At 47.6% G+C, this 17,287-nt stretch overlaps 1 protein-coding gene across 8 annotated transcripts in view; it reads right to left on the minus strand.

The window, feature by feature from the left end:
- Positions 1-824: 824 nt before the first annotated feature.
- pds5a (PDS5 cohesin associated factor A) overlaps positions 825-17,287 on the minus strand; it is a 33,115-nt gene continuing 16,652 nt past the window's right edge. For 4 of the 8 annotated variants that reach the window (XM_061829842.1, XM_061829837.1, XM_061829843.1 and 1 more), the window contains 32 exons: positions 16,762-16,918; positions 11,642-11,845; positions 11,488-11,574; positions 11,308-11,405; positions 10,835-10,961; positions 10,607-10,687; positions 10,344-10,484; positions 10,051-10,166; positions 9,632-9,726; positions 9,375-9,520; positions 9,121-9,272; positions 8,803-8,916; positions 8,568-8,649; positions 8,435-8,483; positions 8,210-8,349; positions 7,804-7,919; positions 7,361-7,466; positions 7,125-7,285; positions 6,919-7,042; positions 6,682-6,840; positions 6,529-6,597; positions 5,723-5,859; positions 5,445-5,568; positions 4,395-4,599; positions 4,215-4,329; positions 3,995-4,127; positions 3,774-3,893; positions 3,513-3,575; positions 2,477-2,622; positions 2,237-2,309; positions 1,911-2,164; positions 825-1,242 (listed from right to left, as the gene is read on the minus strand). In XM_061829842.1, the coding sequence (XP_061685826.1) occupies positions 1,239-1,242; positions 1,911-2,164; positions 2,237-2,309; positions 2,477-2,622; positions 3,513-3,575; positions 3,774-3,893; positions 3,995-4,127; positions 4,215-4,329; positions 4,395-4,599; positions 5,445-5,568; positions 5,723-5,859; positions 6,529-6,597; positions 6,682-6,840; positions 6,919-7,042; positions 7,125-7,285; positions 7,361-7,466; positions 7,804-7,919; positions 8,210-8,349; positions 8,435-8,483; positions 8,568-8,649; positions 8,803-8,916; positions 9,121-9,272; positions 9,375-9,520; positions 9,632-9,726; positions 10,051-10,166; positions 10,344-10,484; positions 10,607-10,687; positions 10,835-10,961; positions 11,308-11,405; positions 11,488-11,574; positions 11,642-11,845; positions 16,762-16,875 (3,855 nt within the window). In that variant the 5' untranslated portion in view covers positions 16,876-16,918 and the 3' untranslated portion in view covers positions 825-1,238. Of the gene's footprint in view, positions 1,243-1,910; positions 2,165-2,236; positions 2,310-2,476; positions 2,623-3,512; positions 3,576-3,773; positions 3,894-3,994; positions 4,128-4,214; positions 4,330-4,394; positions 4,600-4,728; positions 4,750-5,355; positions 5,569-5,722; positions 5,860-6,528; positions 6,598-6,681; positions 6,841-6,918; positions 7,043-7,124; positions 7,286-7,360; positions 7,467-7,803; positions 7,920-8,209; positions 8,350-8,434; positions 8,484-8,567; positions 8,650-8,802; positions 8,917-9,120; positions 9,273-9,374; positions 9,521-9,631; positions 9,727-10,050; positions 10,167-10,343; positions 10,485-10,606; positions 10,688-10,834; positions 10,962-11,307; positions 11,406-11,487; positions 11,575-11,641; positions 11,846-16,761; positions 16,919-17,139; positions 17,277-17,287 lie in introns of those variants that run through there. The other 4 variants (XM_061829841.1, XM_061829838.1, XR_009796397.1 and 1 more) reach the window with 4 other exon arrangements.

Genomic DNA, 17,287 nt, shown 5'->3' on the forward strand with positions numbered 1-17,287 from the left:
AAAAGCCAGCAGCTCGAATCTCTTCCAGCTCCTCTGTGATGCCCGCCCGACCTTGTGCACCTGTTTTTGTTAACATTCGGCGGAGGAGTTACATGACAAAGTACAAAAACGGGCCCTAATATAGTCACGGTCAGGAGGTGAGGTGAGGTGAGGTGTGCGCGTGTTCGTTTATTTAGAACTTTCACACTTCCTCCTGCAGTTTTTCCACAACGGCGACGTCGTACATTGCAAACAGCACGTCACTTCTGAAGAAATGAAATGTGGGGATTTCCCGAGGCCCGGATCAAGTTTCGGGTGTGTCGCAAGGGCAGGATCAAGTTTTCGGCTGCTGGGATTCAACATTAGGAAAAACGGAGCAAGCGCGTTCTCGCACATGGGGACGGAAAAACCGGCCGCGGTGACCCAGCGGACCGGGACGTCGTCATTTTACTGCCTTGCTTGGTCACGTCACTCTCGTGGAAGAGGCTTTAAATCGAGATGATTGGGGGGGGGGGGGGGGGGCACATTTGAAGATATGCATTTGAGTGTTGAGTGCACCATTTGTTGCTTAAAGCGTGACGGCGCCAGACGGACGCCTTTCGTCAGGTCGTCTCTTCACACTGCGCGTTAGCCTCAAGCTAGCAGACGTTCACAGGGATGTGATTGAAACGTGTTCGTTGCTTTCGGGTCAGTTTGACAACAAACCGAGCGTGGGGGGGCGCAGGCACTAAACCGTTTCAAGCTTCTTTGTGTTTGGTGACCGTCTGCCAAACTGCTGCATGTTGCAAAACGCAGTCAAAAAAAAAAAAAAGTCTTGAGTCGTCGTGCCACAGAAGATCAAATATTGAGAAAAATGGGAGCAGTCGCGCAAGAAGATTTTTTTTTACCAGGGGATTTAATAAGCAATAGTCATACCGGATTAAAATTTCTGTAAAATGTCCATGATTTTTTTTGTTTTTTTCTTAAAAATGTCTCCACAAAAGAAGCATAGCGAGACAAACACACACACAAAAAAAAAAAAAAAAAAGGGGGGGGGGGGGAATATAAGTTTAAGACCTACATACAATGAGCTTCAAATGATAACTACAGAGAGTTTGGAAACCTTCTAGGCTGTCATGATAGTCCACGTGGCGGGAAAATGGAGGTCTGTGCGATGGATTTAGAAGAGGTCCGTAAAGCGTCCGGGAGGACGTCAGCGAGAGGGACGTGGGCGACGGCGGCGCGGGAGCCTGTGAAGAATTCTCTTGCGGCTCCACTCTTTACCTGGAACCAAACAAGCGGGCGAGGAAAAGTCAACACGCGATTCGCAAGAAGTGAGCGGAAGTCAAATCCTTCACACGTGCACACACAATGAGAGAAATGTCCTGAAGTAAAAACGTCCGTGCCGCCCCCAACGCTGACGTCGAGGACCCCGCCCACCCAAACCAATGCAGGACGGGACGGGGAGCAGGGAACCAACCGCGGTGCCCACAGCGACCCAATGCCACCATCTTGGAAGCGTTTCAAGAGTCAAAAGTTGACATTTCTGGTTAACTTGCGCACGTCCCCCGTGGCCACCTTTTCGTCAGACGAGGACAATTATGTCATTGGCCACGTGTCACGTGTCCGGCCGGCTCTGGCGTGTCCTCCGTGACGGCTGTGTGACGAAGGGCTGGCTGCCCCCCAAAAACGCCGCTTGCCTTTGAAAATGGCCCATAACGTACAGAATGGGAATCAGCTTTCATGGCCAAATATAGAACGACACACAATGAATTAAGTCTCCCGCCAGTCGACCTTCACGTTGAGTACTGAGAAGGAGAACAAAAACTAACCAGAAGGAAGAAGCAGAGACAGTCAACAACTAGTGAGCTACTCCTCATCGTCGTCGTCGTCTTCATCATCATTTGGAGCGGCGTTCCCCGTTATCGTCTCTTTTGTCGCTTGCGTCTCACCTCTGCAGGTCGATCTGTCGATTTGTCCCGTCGTCGTTCTGCTGCTTGGACATCTTGATGGACTCCGCCGACGGGTTGGAGTTGGGCTCCGCCCCTCTCTTCCTGCCCCTCCCGGCCCCGCCTCCCGTCGGCGCCGCCTCTTTGCCGGCCGCCGCGGGCGAAGCGGCCGTTACCATTTTGGGTGGCCGGCCGCGCCGTTTAACGGGCTGGGCTTCCGTCCCGACGTCGGGGCTGACGTTCTTACTCGGCTCCACCTGAAGCAGCGGGGACGGGCCGTGTGAATCGCCGCCCGGCAAGCGTGGGTCGATCCCCGCGGCCGAGCGTACCTTCTTGACGACCGGATTCTCGTTATTTTCTTGCGTGCGGCTCTCTGCCGACTCTGTGGCTGTGATGCTTTTACTGAAAGTTGAAAAGCCACAAGCAAGGCCATGAAAGTACGCATCGTGTACACACCCAGAAAAAGGACCCTCCTCCAACCCAACATCTCAACCGCAGACTTCAACGATATGGCGGCGATTTACGTGATGCGTTCAGTCAAAAAAACAAAACCAGCCGGGAACGCGTACCTGTTCTTGTTGACCGCCGAGGAGCTTAGCGGCGACGAGTTGGTGCTGGCGTTACTCGGATCCGAGACGACCTGAGTCTTGAAGATCTTCCTGCCCGGTACGGTGAGAGTTTTGTTGACGGTCACCAGCACCGGAGCCGGTTTAGGCTGCAGGACACAAAGTCAGCCGGCTCGTTGAAATACTTTGGAGGTTACCATCGTTCACAGAAGCAGATGAGCGCCAAAGCTGCCATCGTGAACCATAACTTTACATCCATTTTCTTTGGTGCTTATCCTCACGAGGGTCGCGGAGAGCGCTGGAGCCTATCCCAGCTGTCGACAGGCAGGAGCCGGGCGGGGTACACACCCTGAACTGGTCGCCAGCCAATCGCAGCGAACATGGAGACAAACAGCCGCACTCACCATCACACCTTGGGGCAATTTAGAGGGTCCGATTAACGTTTCATCTTTTTGGGATGTGGAAGGAAACAGGAAAGCCCACCCAGAGAAAAGCCACACAGGCACGGGGAGAACATCCAAACTCCACACAGGCGGGGGGTCTGGGATTGAACCCAGGACCTCAGGACTGTGGGGCCAACGCTTTACCAGCTGCTCCACCGTGCTGCCAACTTTAGAGTTGACATGAGGGAAAGGCCGCACATTTTGGACACTTTTGCTCAAATGTTTGCACCTTGTGAAAATTGTAAAAGCTTTACTCCGTGTTCCTAATTTTAAAACATTTAAACATCATATTGAGAGAGAAATTAGCAACGGATGAAAAAAAAAAAAAAAATATATATATATATATATAAAATATGCAGTGAAATGAATAATTCCAAATAAACAATTATGTTTGGATCCTGGAGAGACGACATTATGATCAACTGCCCTACCCGGTAATAAATAAGGAACTGCAAAATAGCATTAGCCACGATTCATCAACCACAATATTTAGTATTATTTCAGTATTTTCTATAACTTGCAGTTATCTTTTTTGGGTTAGTAATAAACCATATTTCAACTTGCAGATTGTTGCGGCGGACACTTTTTTTTTTTACCTTTCCGGTGAGCAACATTTGTCGCATGTCTGCTGCCAGATAATCTTTGTCATTTCTGAAGTCCTGATGGAAAAAAAAAAAAAAAAAAAGGGAACAGAACAGAAAATTGATCAAAATGAGAACGGAGGGGCTATTTTCATATGATCTTTCTGCATTAGTGAGTCCAGACTCAAGCGACAACACAACGAAACGTGAAGCGTTGTCACAACCAAAACAACGTTATGATATTCAAAAGTGTGGAAGTGACGTGTGTTTTGTTGCCTTGTCTGGCGGCAGGAAGAATTTGGGGCAAATATCGGGCTCGCTCGGGCAGTCCAGGTGACACGCGGTGCTCTTGTTGGCGATGACGAAGAGCGCCACGTCACACACGATGTACAGCTTCTGAAAAAGCCACAACACAACAGCAAGATGGACTCCAAAATACCTTTTTTTTTTTTTTTTTTTTTGCAGTTGCGCCGTTCCCATTCGGTGTGCGCGCGTACCTCGTTGGCTTTTGCGTCTTCGGGACATTGCGCATCTTTGGTCCGTTTGATGTTCTCCACCATCTTCCTGAGGAAGGCGTGGCTATTGTTCTCGTTCTTGGTCATCAGCACCTCCAGCATGAACCACAGACACCTGAGTGCCAGCAACAAACACAAAACAAGGCCGCAGCTGCACTCACCTGGAAACAAACGAGATAAAAACGCGTCCGCCGCCACTCACTCTTTGATGTCTTTGAGCTGGTCGTATTCCTGCGGTTTCGTGAAGTCCGGGTCGTGAGCCAGCAGGTGGATCATGAACGGAACAACGTACTCCGGGAGGAAGGAGAGCATTTTTTCTGCGGGGAGGAAGAGGTGGCGTCATCTTTGGGACCGTGTTTTTTGGAGGCGCGAGCGCGCTTACCCTGAGTGAGCGAGTTCTGCTTGATGTACTCTCTGCGCACTGAGATGTTCTTGAGTAGGCACTGTCGGGCGTGGGCGCGGCGCTCCTTCACCGGGTCCTTGGCACACAGGGCGAAGACTGCCAGGTACTCCAGCGGCAGGGACAGTTTAGCGAGCGCCAAGTGCAACTTTTGAGCAAAGATCTGTCGCACCTGGTAGCACTCGTCCTGGGTAAACAAAGGGAACGCGGGGGGGGGGCTTTTTCAGAACTTTGAAGGACAATAATGCCACAGAAGAGGAATAAATTAAAAAAAAAAAAAAAAAAGTGGCGCTGGTGAAAACGGCATCACACAGACCTGTTCGAAATATTTGGTTGTCTGATGGAAGTAAATGGAAGTCAGAATATTAGAAGCGCCAATTCTGAAGCAGTTCAGTTCTACACTGCTGCAAATATCAACATACTGTTGAAAATCATTAGCGATAAGCGGGACGTTAATATTTTTAATACAGCTCGCAAGTGCACCGAGCAGCGCGGCTACCTAACCTTTTAATGACACGTCTTTGTCTGTCTGTTGTCACACCACCAAACTAAAGCCAGCGAGTGGCCAGTTACTGATAATCTGGCACCTAGCGGGGGATTGAAATCCCATTCTGAGAGCAAAACGTCCGATGTTAGTTTCGGCTGGTTGGAATGATGCTGACCTCAAAATAGCCACTCAACTTTTTGTGGTATTGCTTTTACAAAAGGCCGAGTTGCCTGATTTTGCCCCCAAAACGGATTCATTCGGATTACATTTGTAACTTCGACACTTTACTTAAAATATGACTTTCATCCATCTTGTGGCGTAAATGAGGCAGCGCACGCCATTGCAAACGTGCCGGCAAAGAATGGCTGCGTTGGAGCCGCCCTCACTCCGACTGACAAAAAAAAAAAAAATCTAATCTAAACGCAGCACTTGATAATACGCAGAGGTTAATTCTACTTTCCGCCCTCCAGTTTAGTTGGCACAACGCGGCAGTGGCGCCGATCGACGTTCCAACAAGACTTTCAGAGCAATTCGGAGAGACTGACATTGATGACGAGGCCACACAGCTGGAACTGTTCGGGTGTGATGATTTCATGGTAACAAGGCTCCTGAGCCAGCTTCATAATGGCGCCACCTGCTGCCAGCCTTAGGCGAGACATGTCCGATTTACTGCAGGGAAAAACAACTAGTAAGACAAGACACTCTCTTGATAAAAGTTGTTTGAAGATTGCATGAAAAGAGCAGACCGCAGCAGTCTGCCATGAGCCCAAGTTTGCCACAAGTCGCGCTCAGAGTGGGGTTTTTTTTTCTACGCGAGAGTTACCTGATTTTTTTTTGCTCCGTGAGGTCTCCCTCACTGACCAGCATGGCCGACAGCAAGCGTAACGTGGAATTTGCCGACTTGGATTGGTTGTTCTTCATTCCTAGTAACCAACGCACCAGCAGCTTGATGGCCTGAACCTGAAGATGAGATGAGATGAAGACCAACAATTCCATGAATAGTGCGCCACGTGCATTCTTTTAATGTGCCTTTCTTTCTGTTGCCGCTTTGACCAAAAGGCTCTTATTTGTTCAATGAAATCAGAAGTTGAGGGGAGCAATTATACAAAAACGGCATCGGTCCGTCCCATTCGTTAGGGACACAACTCAAAAAGATCCAACATGAGACAATGAAACGAGTTTTGGTTTTTTTTTTAATGTATTAAATAGAACTTGTCAAAGATGGGAGTCGACAAATGCTTTAAGGCAGGGGCGCCCGTGCTTTTTCGCCCCAAGAGCTACTTTTCGAGGAGTCAGCCTCTTGCGATGTACCGACTCGGGGGCAGGGGTGCGCGCTGAGTGTGTATCGTCAGTGCAACTTATTGGCGTGGGCAGCGACTGCCTGGGATAAAAGCAAGCGCCAGATGGTAAATAGGAAGCTGCTTTACTAGAACCTGCCTTTATGTGCACATGCGCAGTGACATGTCACAAGATTGGTCAAACCGGATGTCAATCAAGCCGCCTGCGCGATCGGCGTATTGGCCACACCTCAATCAAGCGCCGAGATGGATGACAGGCTGACGTCGACGCGCGAGCGACCGTTGGGCACCCCTGCTTTAAAGTGTGTGTGTGTGTGTGTGTCTCCCCCACCTTAGCCAGAACTTCGGGTGAAACTTCCTCGTCAGTGGTCCACAGCTTGCCATTCTTGTTTCCCACCGACTGGAAACAAAGAGGCACAAATAACGGTAACACGAGCGCCACCTCTGCGAATTGATTAGCCCTCGTCAATAGATTTGCACCCACCCTGTCATTCATTAGCAAGTCTTTGACAATGAAGTTGGCCACTATGGACTTCATTGGTGAGGCAAACTGATCTGGCGCCAGCATGGAGATGTGGCCCAGTGACACGAGGGGCGTGATGAGCTGCTCGGGAATGTCGGCGTTTAGACTCCGTGACAGAGGCTGCGAGTACGGAGGAAGAAGCATCATGCGTCAAGATTTTGGTTTTTGGGGTCCAGCAAGGTGCAGCGTTCCTTCTACCTCAAAAATCTGAGCCAACTGCACTTCCTTGTTGTTGAAGATGGCGTGTATACAGTGCACAGCCTGCTTGGCCTGGTGAGGCGTCCCCCTTTTGGCTTTCTGGTGTAGGATGGGAATTAGAGTCCTGGTGGATGAACAGCAGCAATTCTAAGTGAGGACACCGCCGGCCGAACAACGCGCCGCGCGTTACGTCAAATGACGCCTACGATCTTATCTGCGGGAGTTCCGTCTCGATTTTCTGTCCAGTATTTCTAAATATCTGGATCGCTGCCTCGGCCACCTTGTCGTCCTCCATTTTCAGACACTGGAGAAGAGACTCGTAGGTCTCCGATGAGTGGAATGCTGTGGGGTGTGTGAACGACAGAACCTGAACGGGGGGAAAACGCAAACGGTTACGCGAGTCCACGAATACATCTAAAATGAAATGTGGATGACCGCGTACCTTGAGTAGTTCCAAGCCCGAGCGGATGGCCGTGTCAGGGGTCACGCCCTCCTCGTCGTCATCCGCTGTGCCTTCAATCGACTTGTTGAGCAGTTTCACCAAAGCGCTAAAATGTAAATTACAAACAGTCTCGGTTATCTTCTTGATCTTCTGGGCTTGCCGTCCTTTTCCATCTGCCCTGGTTCTCAAAAGTTTAAAGCCTGCTTTATAGTCGTCAGACTAAAACTGATAGTCAGGTGATCCACAGTGGTGGTTCCAGACTGCAGTTCCACCTCAAAACCTCAAGGTGTCTCACGGAATGAGAAAAGCGGCTCCACGCAGCGACGCAGCAGCTGTTGAATCCAAGTCGCAGGGGCTCAACGACTGTGCTACGCACCCCAGAGAATTTCCACAGGGCGTGACACTCATGTATTTGTTTCATGAAACGGTGGAACTTTTCCCACCTGATGGCTTCAGAGTCGATGTGGACAGGGGCGATGCGTTCAAGCAGGAACTTGACCATCTCCAAGAAAGGGTTGGTCGGTTGTTTGGGAAAGGTTAACTTCCGCGTGATCTCCCTCTGCACACACAACACATTTGAGAGGATCTCTTCCAACTGTGCACATTTTTCAATACGTGTGCGACAACCTGATTCCTGCTCATTTTCCTATTTATGTGACACGCGTATTTATGCTAGTGACATACATCAATGCGGTGAGACTGGGAACATTTCATTTATTTCCGCTGCTACAACTTGCAAGTATTCCACTCCTCTTTTGGTGCCCTTTTTTTTTTTTTCCCCTTCAACTTTCAAATCAGCGCACGATACGATAAGCGACGTGCAAGATGCAGCGTTTCGTGTTGGCTCACCACACAGATCTCCGCTTGTTTGCAGGAGCAAGTCGGACTGATGAGCATCTCGAGCTGAGCTCTGAGCTTCTCGTCTTCACCAAGAACCTGGTTGAACTTCTTCATGAAATCTTGAGCTTTTCCCGCATCTGGCAAGTTCTCTGAAAATAGACAAACAAGTAGCGTCGATCTGAATTGCAATTGAATGAAAACCAAAGCCGTGAGGTAGTCGGTCGGGTGACTGACTTGCAATATTCATCAGCTTCCCGAACATGGCGGTGTTATTGGCCTCAGACTGAAGGCGAGAAGCAAACACGGTTACATACGGTACGTTCCACACAGTTGGACAGCGAGACGAGGATCCTCGAAGTCAACATACCACCGGCAGCTTGTGAAGGTCAAGCAGCTCTTTAACCAGCCCTCTCAGCATATTCTGACACTTCCACATCTCGTTCAAAGCCCTGGGAGCAGTCAACGACCAGCATCAAGTCAGCAAAAAAAAAATGCCTTTACATTTGATCACAGTTTGGCTTGTCTCATGTGGAATAATAATAATAATAATAACGTGCAAAAAAAAACCCAAAAAGAGTATCTTTCAAGCTGCAAATACTGACTTGACAGCATTGGTGTCCAGGCAAGCATACAGATAGTAGAGACACTTCATCTTTTCTTCTGTTTCCAGGCTGTGGGGGACCATGAACTGGGCAAAGATCTTTTCCACTAATAACCTGCAGAGCACAGATGAGCCGCTTCACTGGATGAACGGGAAAGTCCGGTTACATCTGTTTACTAAGTAACTCAAAATCAAGATGTTGACGTGTATTGCAAAGGAAGTCTCATCTTCCTCATCACTGCCTCTCAAGTCACCCACCATAACGGTATTTTACACACACACACACACCTTCATTTTGTTTGCAAATGCGCACGCTTACTTGTCATCGATGCTGTTCTGGTAGTAGATATGCAGCAGCTTGTCTTTGATCCAGCTGATCATCACGGCAGACTCCTTCCCCGCTTCGTGGTGCAAACAGTATTTTTTATAAAGCTGAGCCAGGCCCATCATCGCCTCTTTGCGGACTCGCCACTGGCAGCAAGACACACGTTACCGGCCACTTCGTTTGAGTTCACGTGTGGTGTGGGAGGATCACGGTAGAGAGGCAATTCGGGACTAACGCGTTTATCTCACCCGCTTGTCCAGCGTCCTCTCTCTGACGAAGCCCAGTAGCTGGTCATTGACCAAATTAAGATCCTTCTTCCCAGCGTTGATGATGGTGACGATGACGTCGTGACGAATGGCTTCCTCGGGGTCGTGGGAACGCACTTTCAAAAACTCTTGAGGAAAGAGTTCGGTGAACGCGTGTGAGAAGTGGTTTGAATTGGAGGGAGAAGGAAACCAAAGTAAGCCGGCGCGTGCGTAAAAAGTCCGTCAAAGAGCGTTCAAACCTGTAAGGTCCCTCGCCAGGTCCGGGTGGTTCATGAGACAGTGGCTGGCAAACTTCACACACTCTAACCTCACCGGAACGTGGATGTCATTGAACCTACGAGAGAAAACACAAGTTACTCAGCAACTACAGTAAATGACAGCCAAGAAAGCACAATTTCAATGGCAAAATGTTGGACTTGCCATATTTTCCAATCCTGTGCTCATTTTTTCAGAACACAACTCGCAACAACTCTTGCGGGCATCACAATATATTTATTCATCAAGAAAAAACAAACAAACAAACCAAAACATGTCCCTACTTCACTACTCCACCAAAATTAGAATCCAGTAAATTCCAATACTGAATTGACACCGTCGAGTAGAAGCAGTCTAGTGGTCCGACTCACGCGTCGGCATCAATCGGGTCCTCGCAACTCACCGTCCTAAGAAGCACTGCCACAGAGGTCGGTTATGCGAGGCCAGCTCAGAGTCTTTGGCCCCAAACAACTTTGCTAGTAAGCGTACGACAGCCAACCGCTCTTCCCCGTCGTTGCTCTGCGGGGGGGAGACATGTAGTGGAAGGTTACATTTATCCAGTATTCATAGAACAAGGCAATTTAAAAATTCTGAACGATGCTCATATCTAAATGTCATTCTTTCAAGAAGTCGTGAACTTTGTCTTTGTGTGTGTGTGTGTGGGGGGGGGGGGGGGGGGTCTGGAACGTCGCGAACCTTTAGTTTGAATTCCAGCTGTGGCATCACGGAGGTAAGCAACAAAGGATCGATGGAAAAAAGTTCTTGGATGAGGTCAAAGACGTGCTCAGACAGGTCACTGACGGAGGACTTGCCCATCACTAAAACCTGATTAAAGAACTGAAGAAAAACAAAATACAAGATAGGAGATGAATAGGACATGAAATACTCGTTTCAAAGAGCTGAGGAAATACCACCAAATAAATAAACGCCAAGTGTATGGCGTAGCCGGAGCCACTTACATTTGCAATGCACGTTTCTATCGTCTGGACGGTTCTCTTCAGGATCGTCCTCGCCAGATCGTACGCTTGTTTGTTCAGATTCTGGACAAGAAGAAAGTTACATGCTGCTCAGAATAGCACAAGGTTGCCCTTTGCTGCTTCTCCTCGTCGTATCCGTCCAAAATTGGACGAATAAACAAAGAGAGCGAAGAAAATCTTCCAAATCATTCCAAGTGTGCTCGCTCTCACCTTGTGCGCAGGAATGAGGTTAATGAGGATGCTGTCCAACAGTTCCTGTGTGACTCCGTCGCCCTCCAAGATGATGGAACACATCAGGTCCATCATGTGCATCTGCACTTTCTGATTGTGGCTGTTACTGGCGGCAGCAAGCGAGGAACACAAGACACGCTTGAGAAATCTTCTTGGAAACTGCTCAGAGGTTGAACGAGTGCGACGGCGGCGAACAGGAGCGGAGCCCAAATGCAACTCGTCAATTGCAAAGTGATTAGAACTGGTTATATTCAAGCTTTGGACCATGAACTGTGATTTCAGCACTGCCAGTCACTTTGTATGTCCGGTCAAATAATTGAAATTTGTTATTCGGTTTTGGTTTCCCTTGATCGTAATAAACACAATACAGTCGGGGGGGGAATGATTGATGCAACGCATTTCGCGCTGAAACAAACACCCCGAATCCAAAACTGACAGTATGGAGATCTTACTTGATCACAGAGAAGAGGGTTTTGAAAAGCTGGGTGAAGATCTCATTGCAGTCCTCCAGTTCAAAGCAAATGTTATAGGATTTAACCCAGGCCAAATTCTACAAGGACACAAAAGTCATCAAGAAATCCTCCCAACGAGACATTTGCGTATTTGAGCCTGGACCAGCTTTCTTTACTCACCTCCAGAAGGTAAAAGTATCTGTTAAACTGAGGGCTCTTGGTGTCTTCCAGTCCCTTCAACTGTCGAGTGATGAAAAGGAAGATATCCTGCGGGGCCAAGCGCACAAATCACAAATTGCTGCTGAGGCCGAAATTCAACCTTACAAGCGCTTGCCTTGAGTTTTTCATGCGAGGTGTAGGGGGCCTCGGGGGCATAGATCCTGAAGATGTCGGCCAGGCAGCAGGCCACGAGCAAGCGCACGTCTTTGTTGGGGTTCCTGAGGAAGAACTCTGAGGCGAGGTGGAGCGCGAGGCCGAGATACTGCTGCTTCTCCTCCTCAGAATCTTGATCCATGTCCATGTAGGTTTTCACCACCATCTGTGCGGCAGGCGCAACGACAGCGACAAAAGGTGAGGTGGGATTTTCTTTAACCTGCATGATCTCGAAAACGAATGGAAGTATACCACACTTTTATCATCAGGATATTTTTAATGGAGTAGACATTTTTGTTTCCAACTTAGATATTGTACAATGAAAACAGATCACATCAAGTGAAATCTTAGATTAGTTGGTTGAATACCTTTTGGCTGCCTCCAAATGGGTTTTTTTTTTTTTCCGTCCATCTAAAAGCTTTTTGCGTTTCTTCCAGTCTTCCTTTGAAATTTGTTCAAGCTCGCGAACATTCTTTTCATTCTTTTCCCCAGCGGCAGACTTTAGCTCCCCTCGAGGACTTTCAATTGGATTGAAAGCAGGAGTCGTCGCTGGCCGTTTGAGAACCGTTTTAATTGTCAACCGTTCGTGCGTGATTTGGGTTTTTGTTTCACTGGAGGACGAATGAACCTTCACCTCAAAACACGTTTTCATACTATGTGCAAGACATTTAACCCTCACTTGATCGTTTTTCTCATTTCATGATACCCGTAATACAGTCAAGGCTTCCAGTACCAGATGCAACAAAGCAGCCCCACAGGTGATGCTCCACATCAGGGCTGCTCAACGTGTCGATCGCGAGGGAGGGGGGGGGGGGGGTAAGGACATCAGCCGTATTATTATTATTATTTATTATTATTATTTTTTTTAACTTTACCTTACCGCGCGTGTGCAAACAACGACAGTACAGGAAAAGATGCTGTCAGTGACTTCCCCTCCTATTATAAGCCCTCGCTTAAGAAATCTTACCAAATATGCGTATGGACGCTGCAGTAAAGAAGACAAAAAAAAAGTATCACTTTCATACGGAATGGGAGGCAGACAATTTTTTTCACAACGTCATTTTTTGAGTGCGTTTGCCTCATCTGCCAGCGGAGTGAAATGTGCAGCGGCATCTTCAGACTGTTTATGGAAAATACGACGCCGACATTCCGCTGAAAGGCAAGATGAGAATGAGAAAAGTGAACGAACTAAAATCCCAACCGGCCACTTTTCACACGTTGCCGCCACGGAAGCATCGTTTCCGGGTTCGTCACCTCATCGTTAATTACAAGAAGTCCTTCCAAGACGGAGAGATGGTAAAAGAGGCAAAGCGGACTCGTTGTTCCGATCTTTGAAAAATAAGGCAGAAATATGATCTTCAATGAAATCTCTGCAGCTGTAAAGGCGCTGCGATGCCACGGCTGATGTGTGGAAGGACATCGCAGCTTGTGAGCGTTTCTCGCTGCAGTTCGTGACTCACACAGCCCAAATTTGCATTTTCATTCCGATGGTGTTTCGCGATCATCAACGTGAAATCAGATAGTTACAAAAAATGTTTGTTAATTATGTTGGGTGTAATATCGGCTCATGCGGTTATGCAAGGCACACAAACATACGTTCCCACATAAAGAATCCTCAATAAGCTTTAAAATAAATATGTTTTGCGTTTTTACAGTGGGCAGGTCTTTGTGACTTGGTCATTCTATTTCATCATGAGTCATTCTAAAAAAAAAAAAAAGAAAAAAAAAACTGTCAGCCCCCCCCCCCACACCCGTCGATCACGAGGGGCTGGATGCTTGAGAAGTAGATCTTGGGGTAAAAAAAAGTCTGGGCACTCCTCCCTGCTCTACATTTAAACCTCTCTTGCGCAAATTTGCAACAAAGTCAGTGATCGAGTGTTGACGGACTGATAAGATGCTGCCCTAACTTTTGTTTGTTCTGGATAGTCCAAACGACGCGTAAAGAGCTTCCAGAATCGTCTTGCTGCTGCCAACGACGACTTCACTGACTTGCGGGTGAATGCAGAAATGCCGGATGAGCAGATAACGCATCGTCAAGCAAACGAAAAGACAAATCTTTTCAAAACAAGGCTGCTTTAAACAAGGAGCTTGGAAAATGGTTGCTGAACGCTAATCGGTTTCCATTTTGGCATTTCCGAATCATTTCAAACAATCATTCCTGCCCCGAGACACGCCAGCCGTGGGACCTCAGAGTCCAAGAGTCTGACGTAACGCCGGCCCGGCAGCGGTTAAGTACCGAATGGTATGCGCGAGAAACGAGGCAGACACACAACATGCATTTGATGCCGTGGGGGAGGGGCGGACAGAGCGCACGCCGCCACTCGCGTGCGTCGCAGCGCCAGCAGTCACCGGCCGCCTGCTGCCGACGCCGAGGAATTATGTGGGCAGCGGATAGATGAATTCGACAAATTACACGGCGCTCGCTCAGATGTACGGCAAACTATTTCATGTGCTGTACAAGATTGCAATACCAACGGAGAAGAGAAAGAAAAGATGCGTTCTTTTGTGCCTGGCCAAGTTCTGTAAATTAGACAAATCCATCAAGTTGGCGTCCAAAACAAAGACGGCCCCTCAGATGACATCCATTTTAGTCATCTCGTGAGTCTGTTATTCCCATTTAAATCTGCCTCTGTCAGCAAAAGGGCACAATTCGACAAGACTTTACACCGTCGGGATTTTTGAGACCCATCACGCATCGGGGAGTTGAAAAAAAAAAAAAAAAACAATCCGATCACATGATAGAGCAAAGAGTATCTGCATGACCTGTTCATTTACTGTATATACTTGTGGGCTTCATTCTTTCAAAAAATGTATCCATCCAGCCATCATTTTCCACGAAACTTGTCCTCGCGAGCCAATCCCAGCCATCATTGGGCAGGAGGCGGGGAACACCCTGAACTGGTCGCCAGCCAATCGCAGGACACATGCGAAGGACAACAATCGCACTCACAATCACACCTACGGGCAATCGAGAGTGTCCACTGAATGCAAGGCCGTTTTGGGAATGGGGGGTGTGTGTGTGTGGGGGGGGGGGGGGGGGGGGGAAGAGTGCCCTGAGAACATGCAAACTCCACACAGGATTTGAACCCCGGTCCTCAGAGCTTTGATGCAGATGCTCTACAGCTGCCCCACCGCGTCGCCCTAAAAAATATATATCTATTTACAATAAATACATTTGTTCAAGCCGCCCACCTATCATTTTAATCTTTTTGAAAGCAATCATCAAATATTGTATGGGGAAAAAAAAAAAAAAAAAAAAAAGACACGTTATTGACAAAACCAAATTTTTAACTCAAAATAATAACCATTTGCTGCCACACTTTCTCCTTCAATTGTGTTACTCGTTCTCGGGTGCATACTGTGGCCACCCGGGGGAAGGAAATATATAATAAATATAATAAGTACGTACTGTACAGGAGGTGCAACTCCTTTTGGCACTTCTCAGTCCGCCAGTAACACAATTGTACTTCCCGTAGGAGAAAGAATACGATACGCAGAACTGCACACCTCAATTCACTTCCGCAACAGTTCTCAAAACGTGTTTGAATACTTTCTAAAATGATGTCAAGAACATTACTAAAAGGACAGTTCATGCAGTACATGATATGATAGGGCAAAAATAATTATGCATGCCATTTAATTACAAAGCATACTCGTGTTTTGAATTATGGCTTCAATATTTTAGCTTTTGGCAGCACGATGCTGCATCTGTAAAAGCATTGGCCTCACAGTTCTGAGGACCGGGGTTCAATCCCGACCCTCCCTGAGTGGACTTTGCGTGTTCTCCCCGTGCCTGCGTAGCTTTTCTCCGGGTGGGCACTCCGGTTTCCTCCCACATCCCAAAAACATGTGTCTCCGTGTGCCCTGCGATTGGCTGGCGACCAGTTCGGGGTGTACCCTCCCCGCCTCCTGCCCGTTGACAGCTGGGATAGGCTCCAGCACTCCCTGCAGCCCTCGTGAGGATAAGTGGCTCAGAAATTGCACGGATGGATATTTTAGCTTTTATTTGAAACAACCTCATCAAAAATATCTGAATTAATTCACCTTCACCAATTCTGTTTTTAATCTTTGCATACATATAAATCAAATTAAAAAGAACATGTCTATTAATCAGTAATATTAGCCTTACTAAGTCTATTAATCAGATGTCAAAAGTAAATGAAAAGTCACGAGAGTTGTAAATTTCCCATATCCACTATTGCAAGTTAAATGATGGAAATTTCCCCACTGTGGGACAAACAAACAAGATCTTCCATCTCAAATATCGATTATCAATGATTATGCATCCAACCCCGTTCTCAGATGACGTATGAATTCATTTGTGCTTCAGGGGGCATCCTTAGTGGCTGTGAATTATTTCCCCAACGTGTATTTGGTTGGTGAAAGTTTGCTAGAACACGGCTGCAGCCAGACCAACGTGACGAGTGTACCGTGATGAGCCAATCACGCATATTTTGTTGTTCTGCGACGTCATGACACGAAAGCTCAGCAATACTTCCAATTTATAGGATAAAGATGGGGACCGGACCTGACTGCGATGAGAGCGAAAATCTGTCCATGGTGACTGCACTGGATTTTTACTTTCTAACTCGAAAAATTCTTGATGAAGCAAAAGATGAACTGCCATCAGTTCTGTTGATGATGTCACACCAAGTGATGGAAATGAAAAAAAAACAAAAAGGGGGAGCTGGGGGGGGGGGGGGTCCCCCAGGGAAACTAGTTATCCGCCAATGACTAAAATTAATTGATACTATTGGAAATGACTGCCAGTTTTAACGTGCGCAATTAATGCATAAAAAGAACTCGTTATTGAAATATCAACATCTGGATGCTTTCCTTTCTCTTGAGCTGTGAGAAGCAAACACTTAATAACTTCCTCGTAACAACATCACAAATACGTACGTATACAAGTTCAGGGTTGGAAAAACTACAGCACATGGACGCAAGCACACAGCTGTAAAAATCTAAGACAATATTTGTTAAATTGCTTCCTAAATGTAGAGGACTTGATGGGGAAAAAGTGGTTTCCACTCTTGTAGCAGTTTCGGCGAAAAGGAAGCCAAAGAACGTCCACGTGCATACCTTTAAGCGTTTGACCACCTCATCGTTGCTGATTTTGTCCGTAATCTCTTTGACTCCGGGAGGATAGCAGATCTTGCCGTCGGCCGCCGGCTTCTGCTGTTGCGGGAACTCCATGCTCTTCGACGTTCTGACGATCCAAGCGGTCTTCTACTGGCCTCTACGGGCCGGAAAACAAAAGTTCAACACCGCCATGCTACCACACTTCCAACAACAACAACAACAGCAACAACGAAAAAAAAACCCCTTTTAAGCACTACTCAATTCTCGATATAAACTGCTCGGACGGCCAATTGCGATTGAAGCTTGCGAGATGACGAGGAGAAGTTTTGAAGCGACTAAGCCAACAGTCGACCAGATCTTTGGACATTATGAGCTTACATGCTAACGCTCCAGATGGATCTCGGTTCCGTAAATACACGCAAACGATCCCCAACGGAAGTCACGTCCGTTCGAGTAGCAGATGCGAGTCGGCCGCGCTCCGCCGCTGTCACCCGGGTTCTCAAACGAGCTCGCGGGGGAGTTGTGG

Source organism: Syngnathoides biaculeatus, chromosome 9, assembly GCF_019802595.1.
Source record: "Syngnathoides biaculeatus isolate LvHL_M chromosome 9, ASM1980259v1, whole genome shotgun sequence".
NCBI classification, from domain to species: Eukaryota; Metazoa; Chordata; class Actinopteri; order Syngnathiformes; family Syngnathidae; genus Syngnathoides; species Syngnathoides biaculeatus.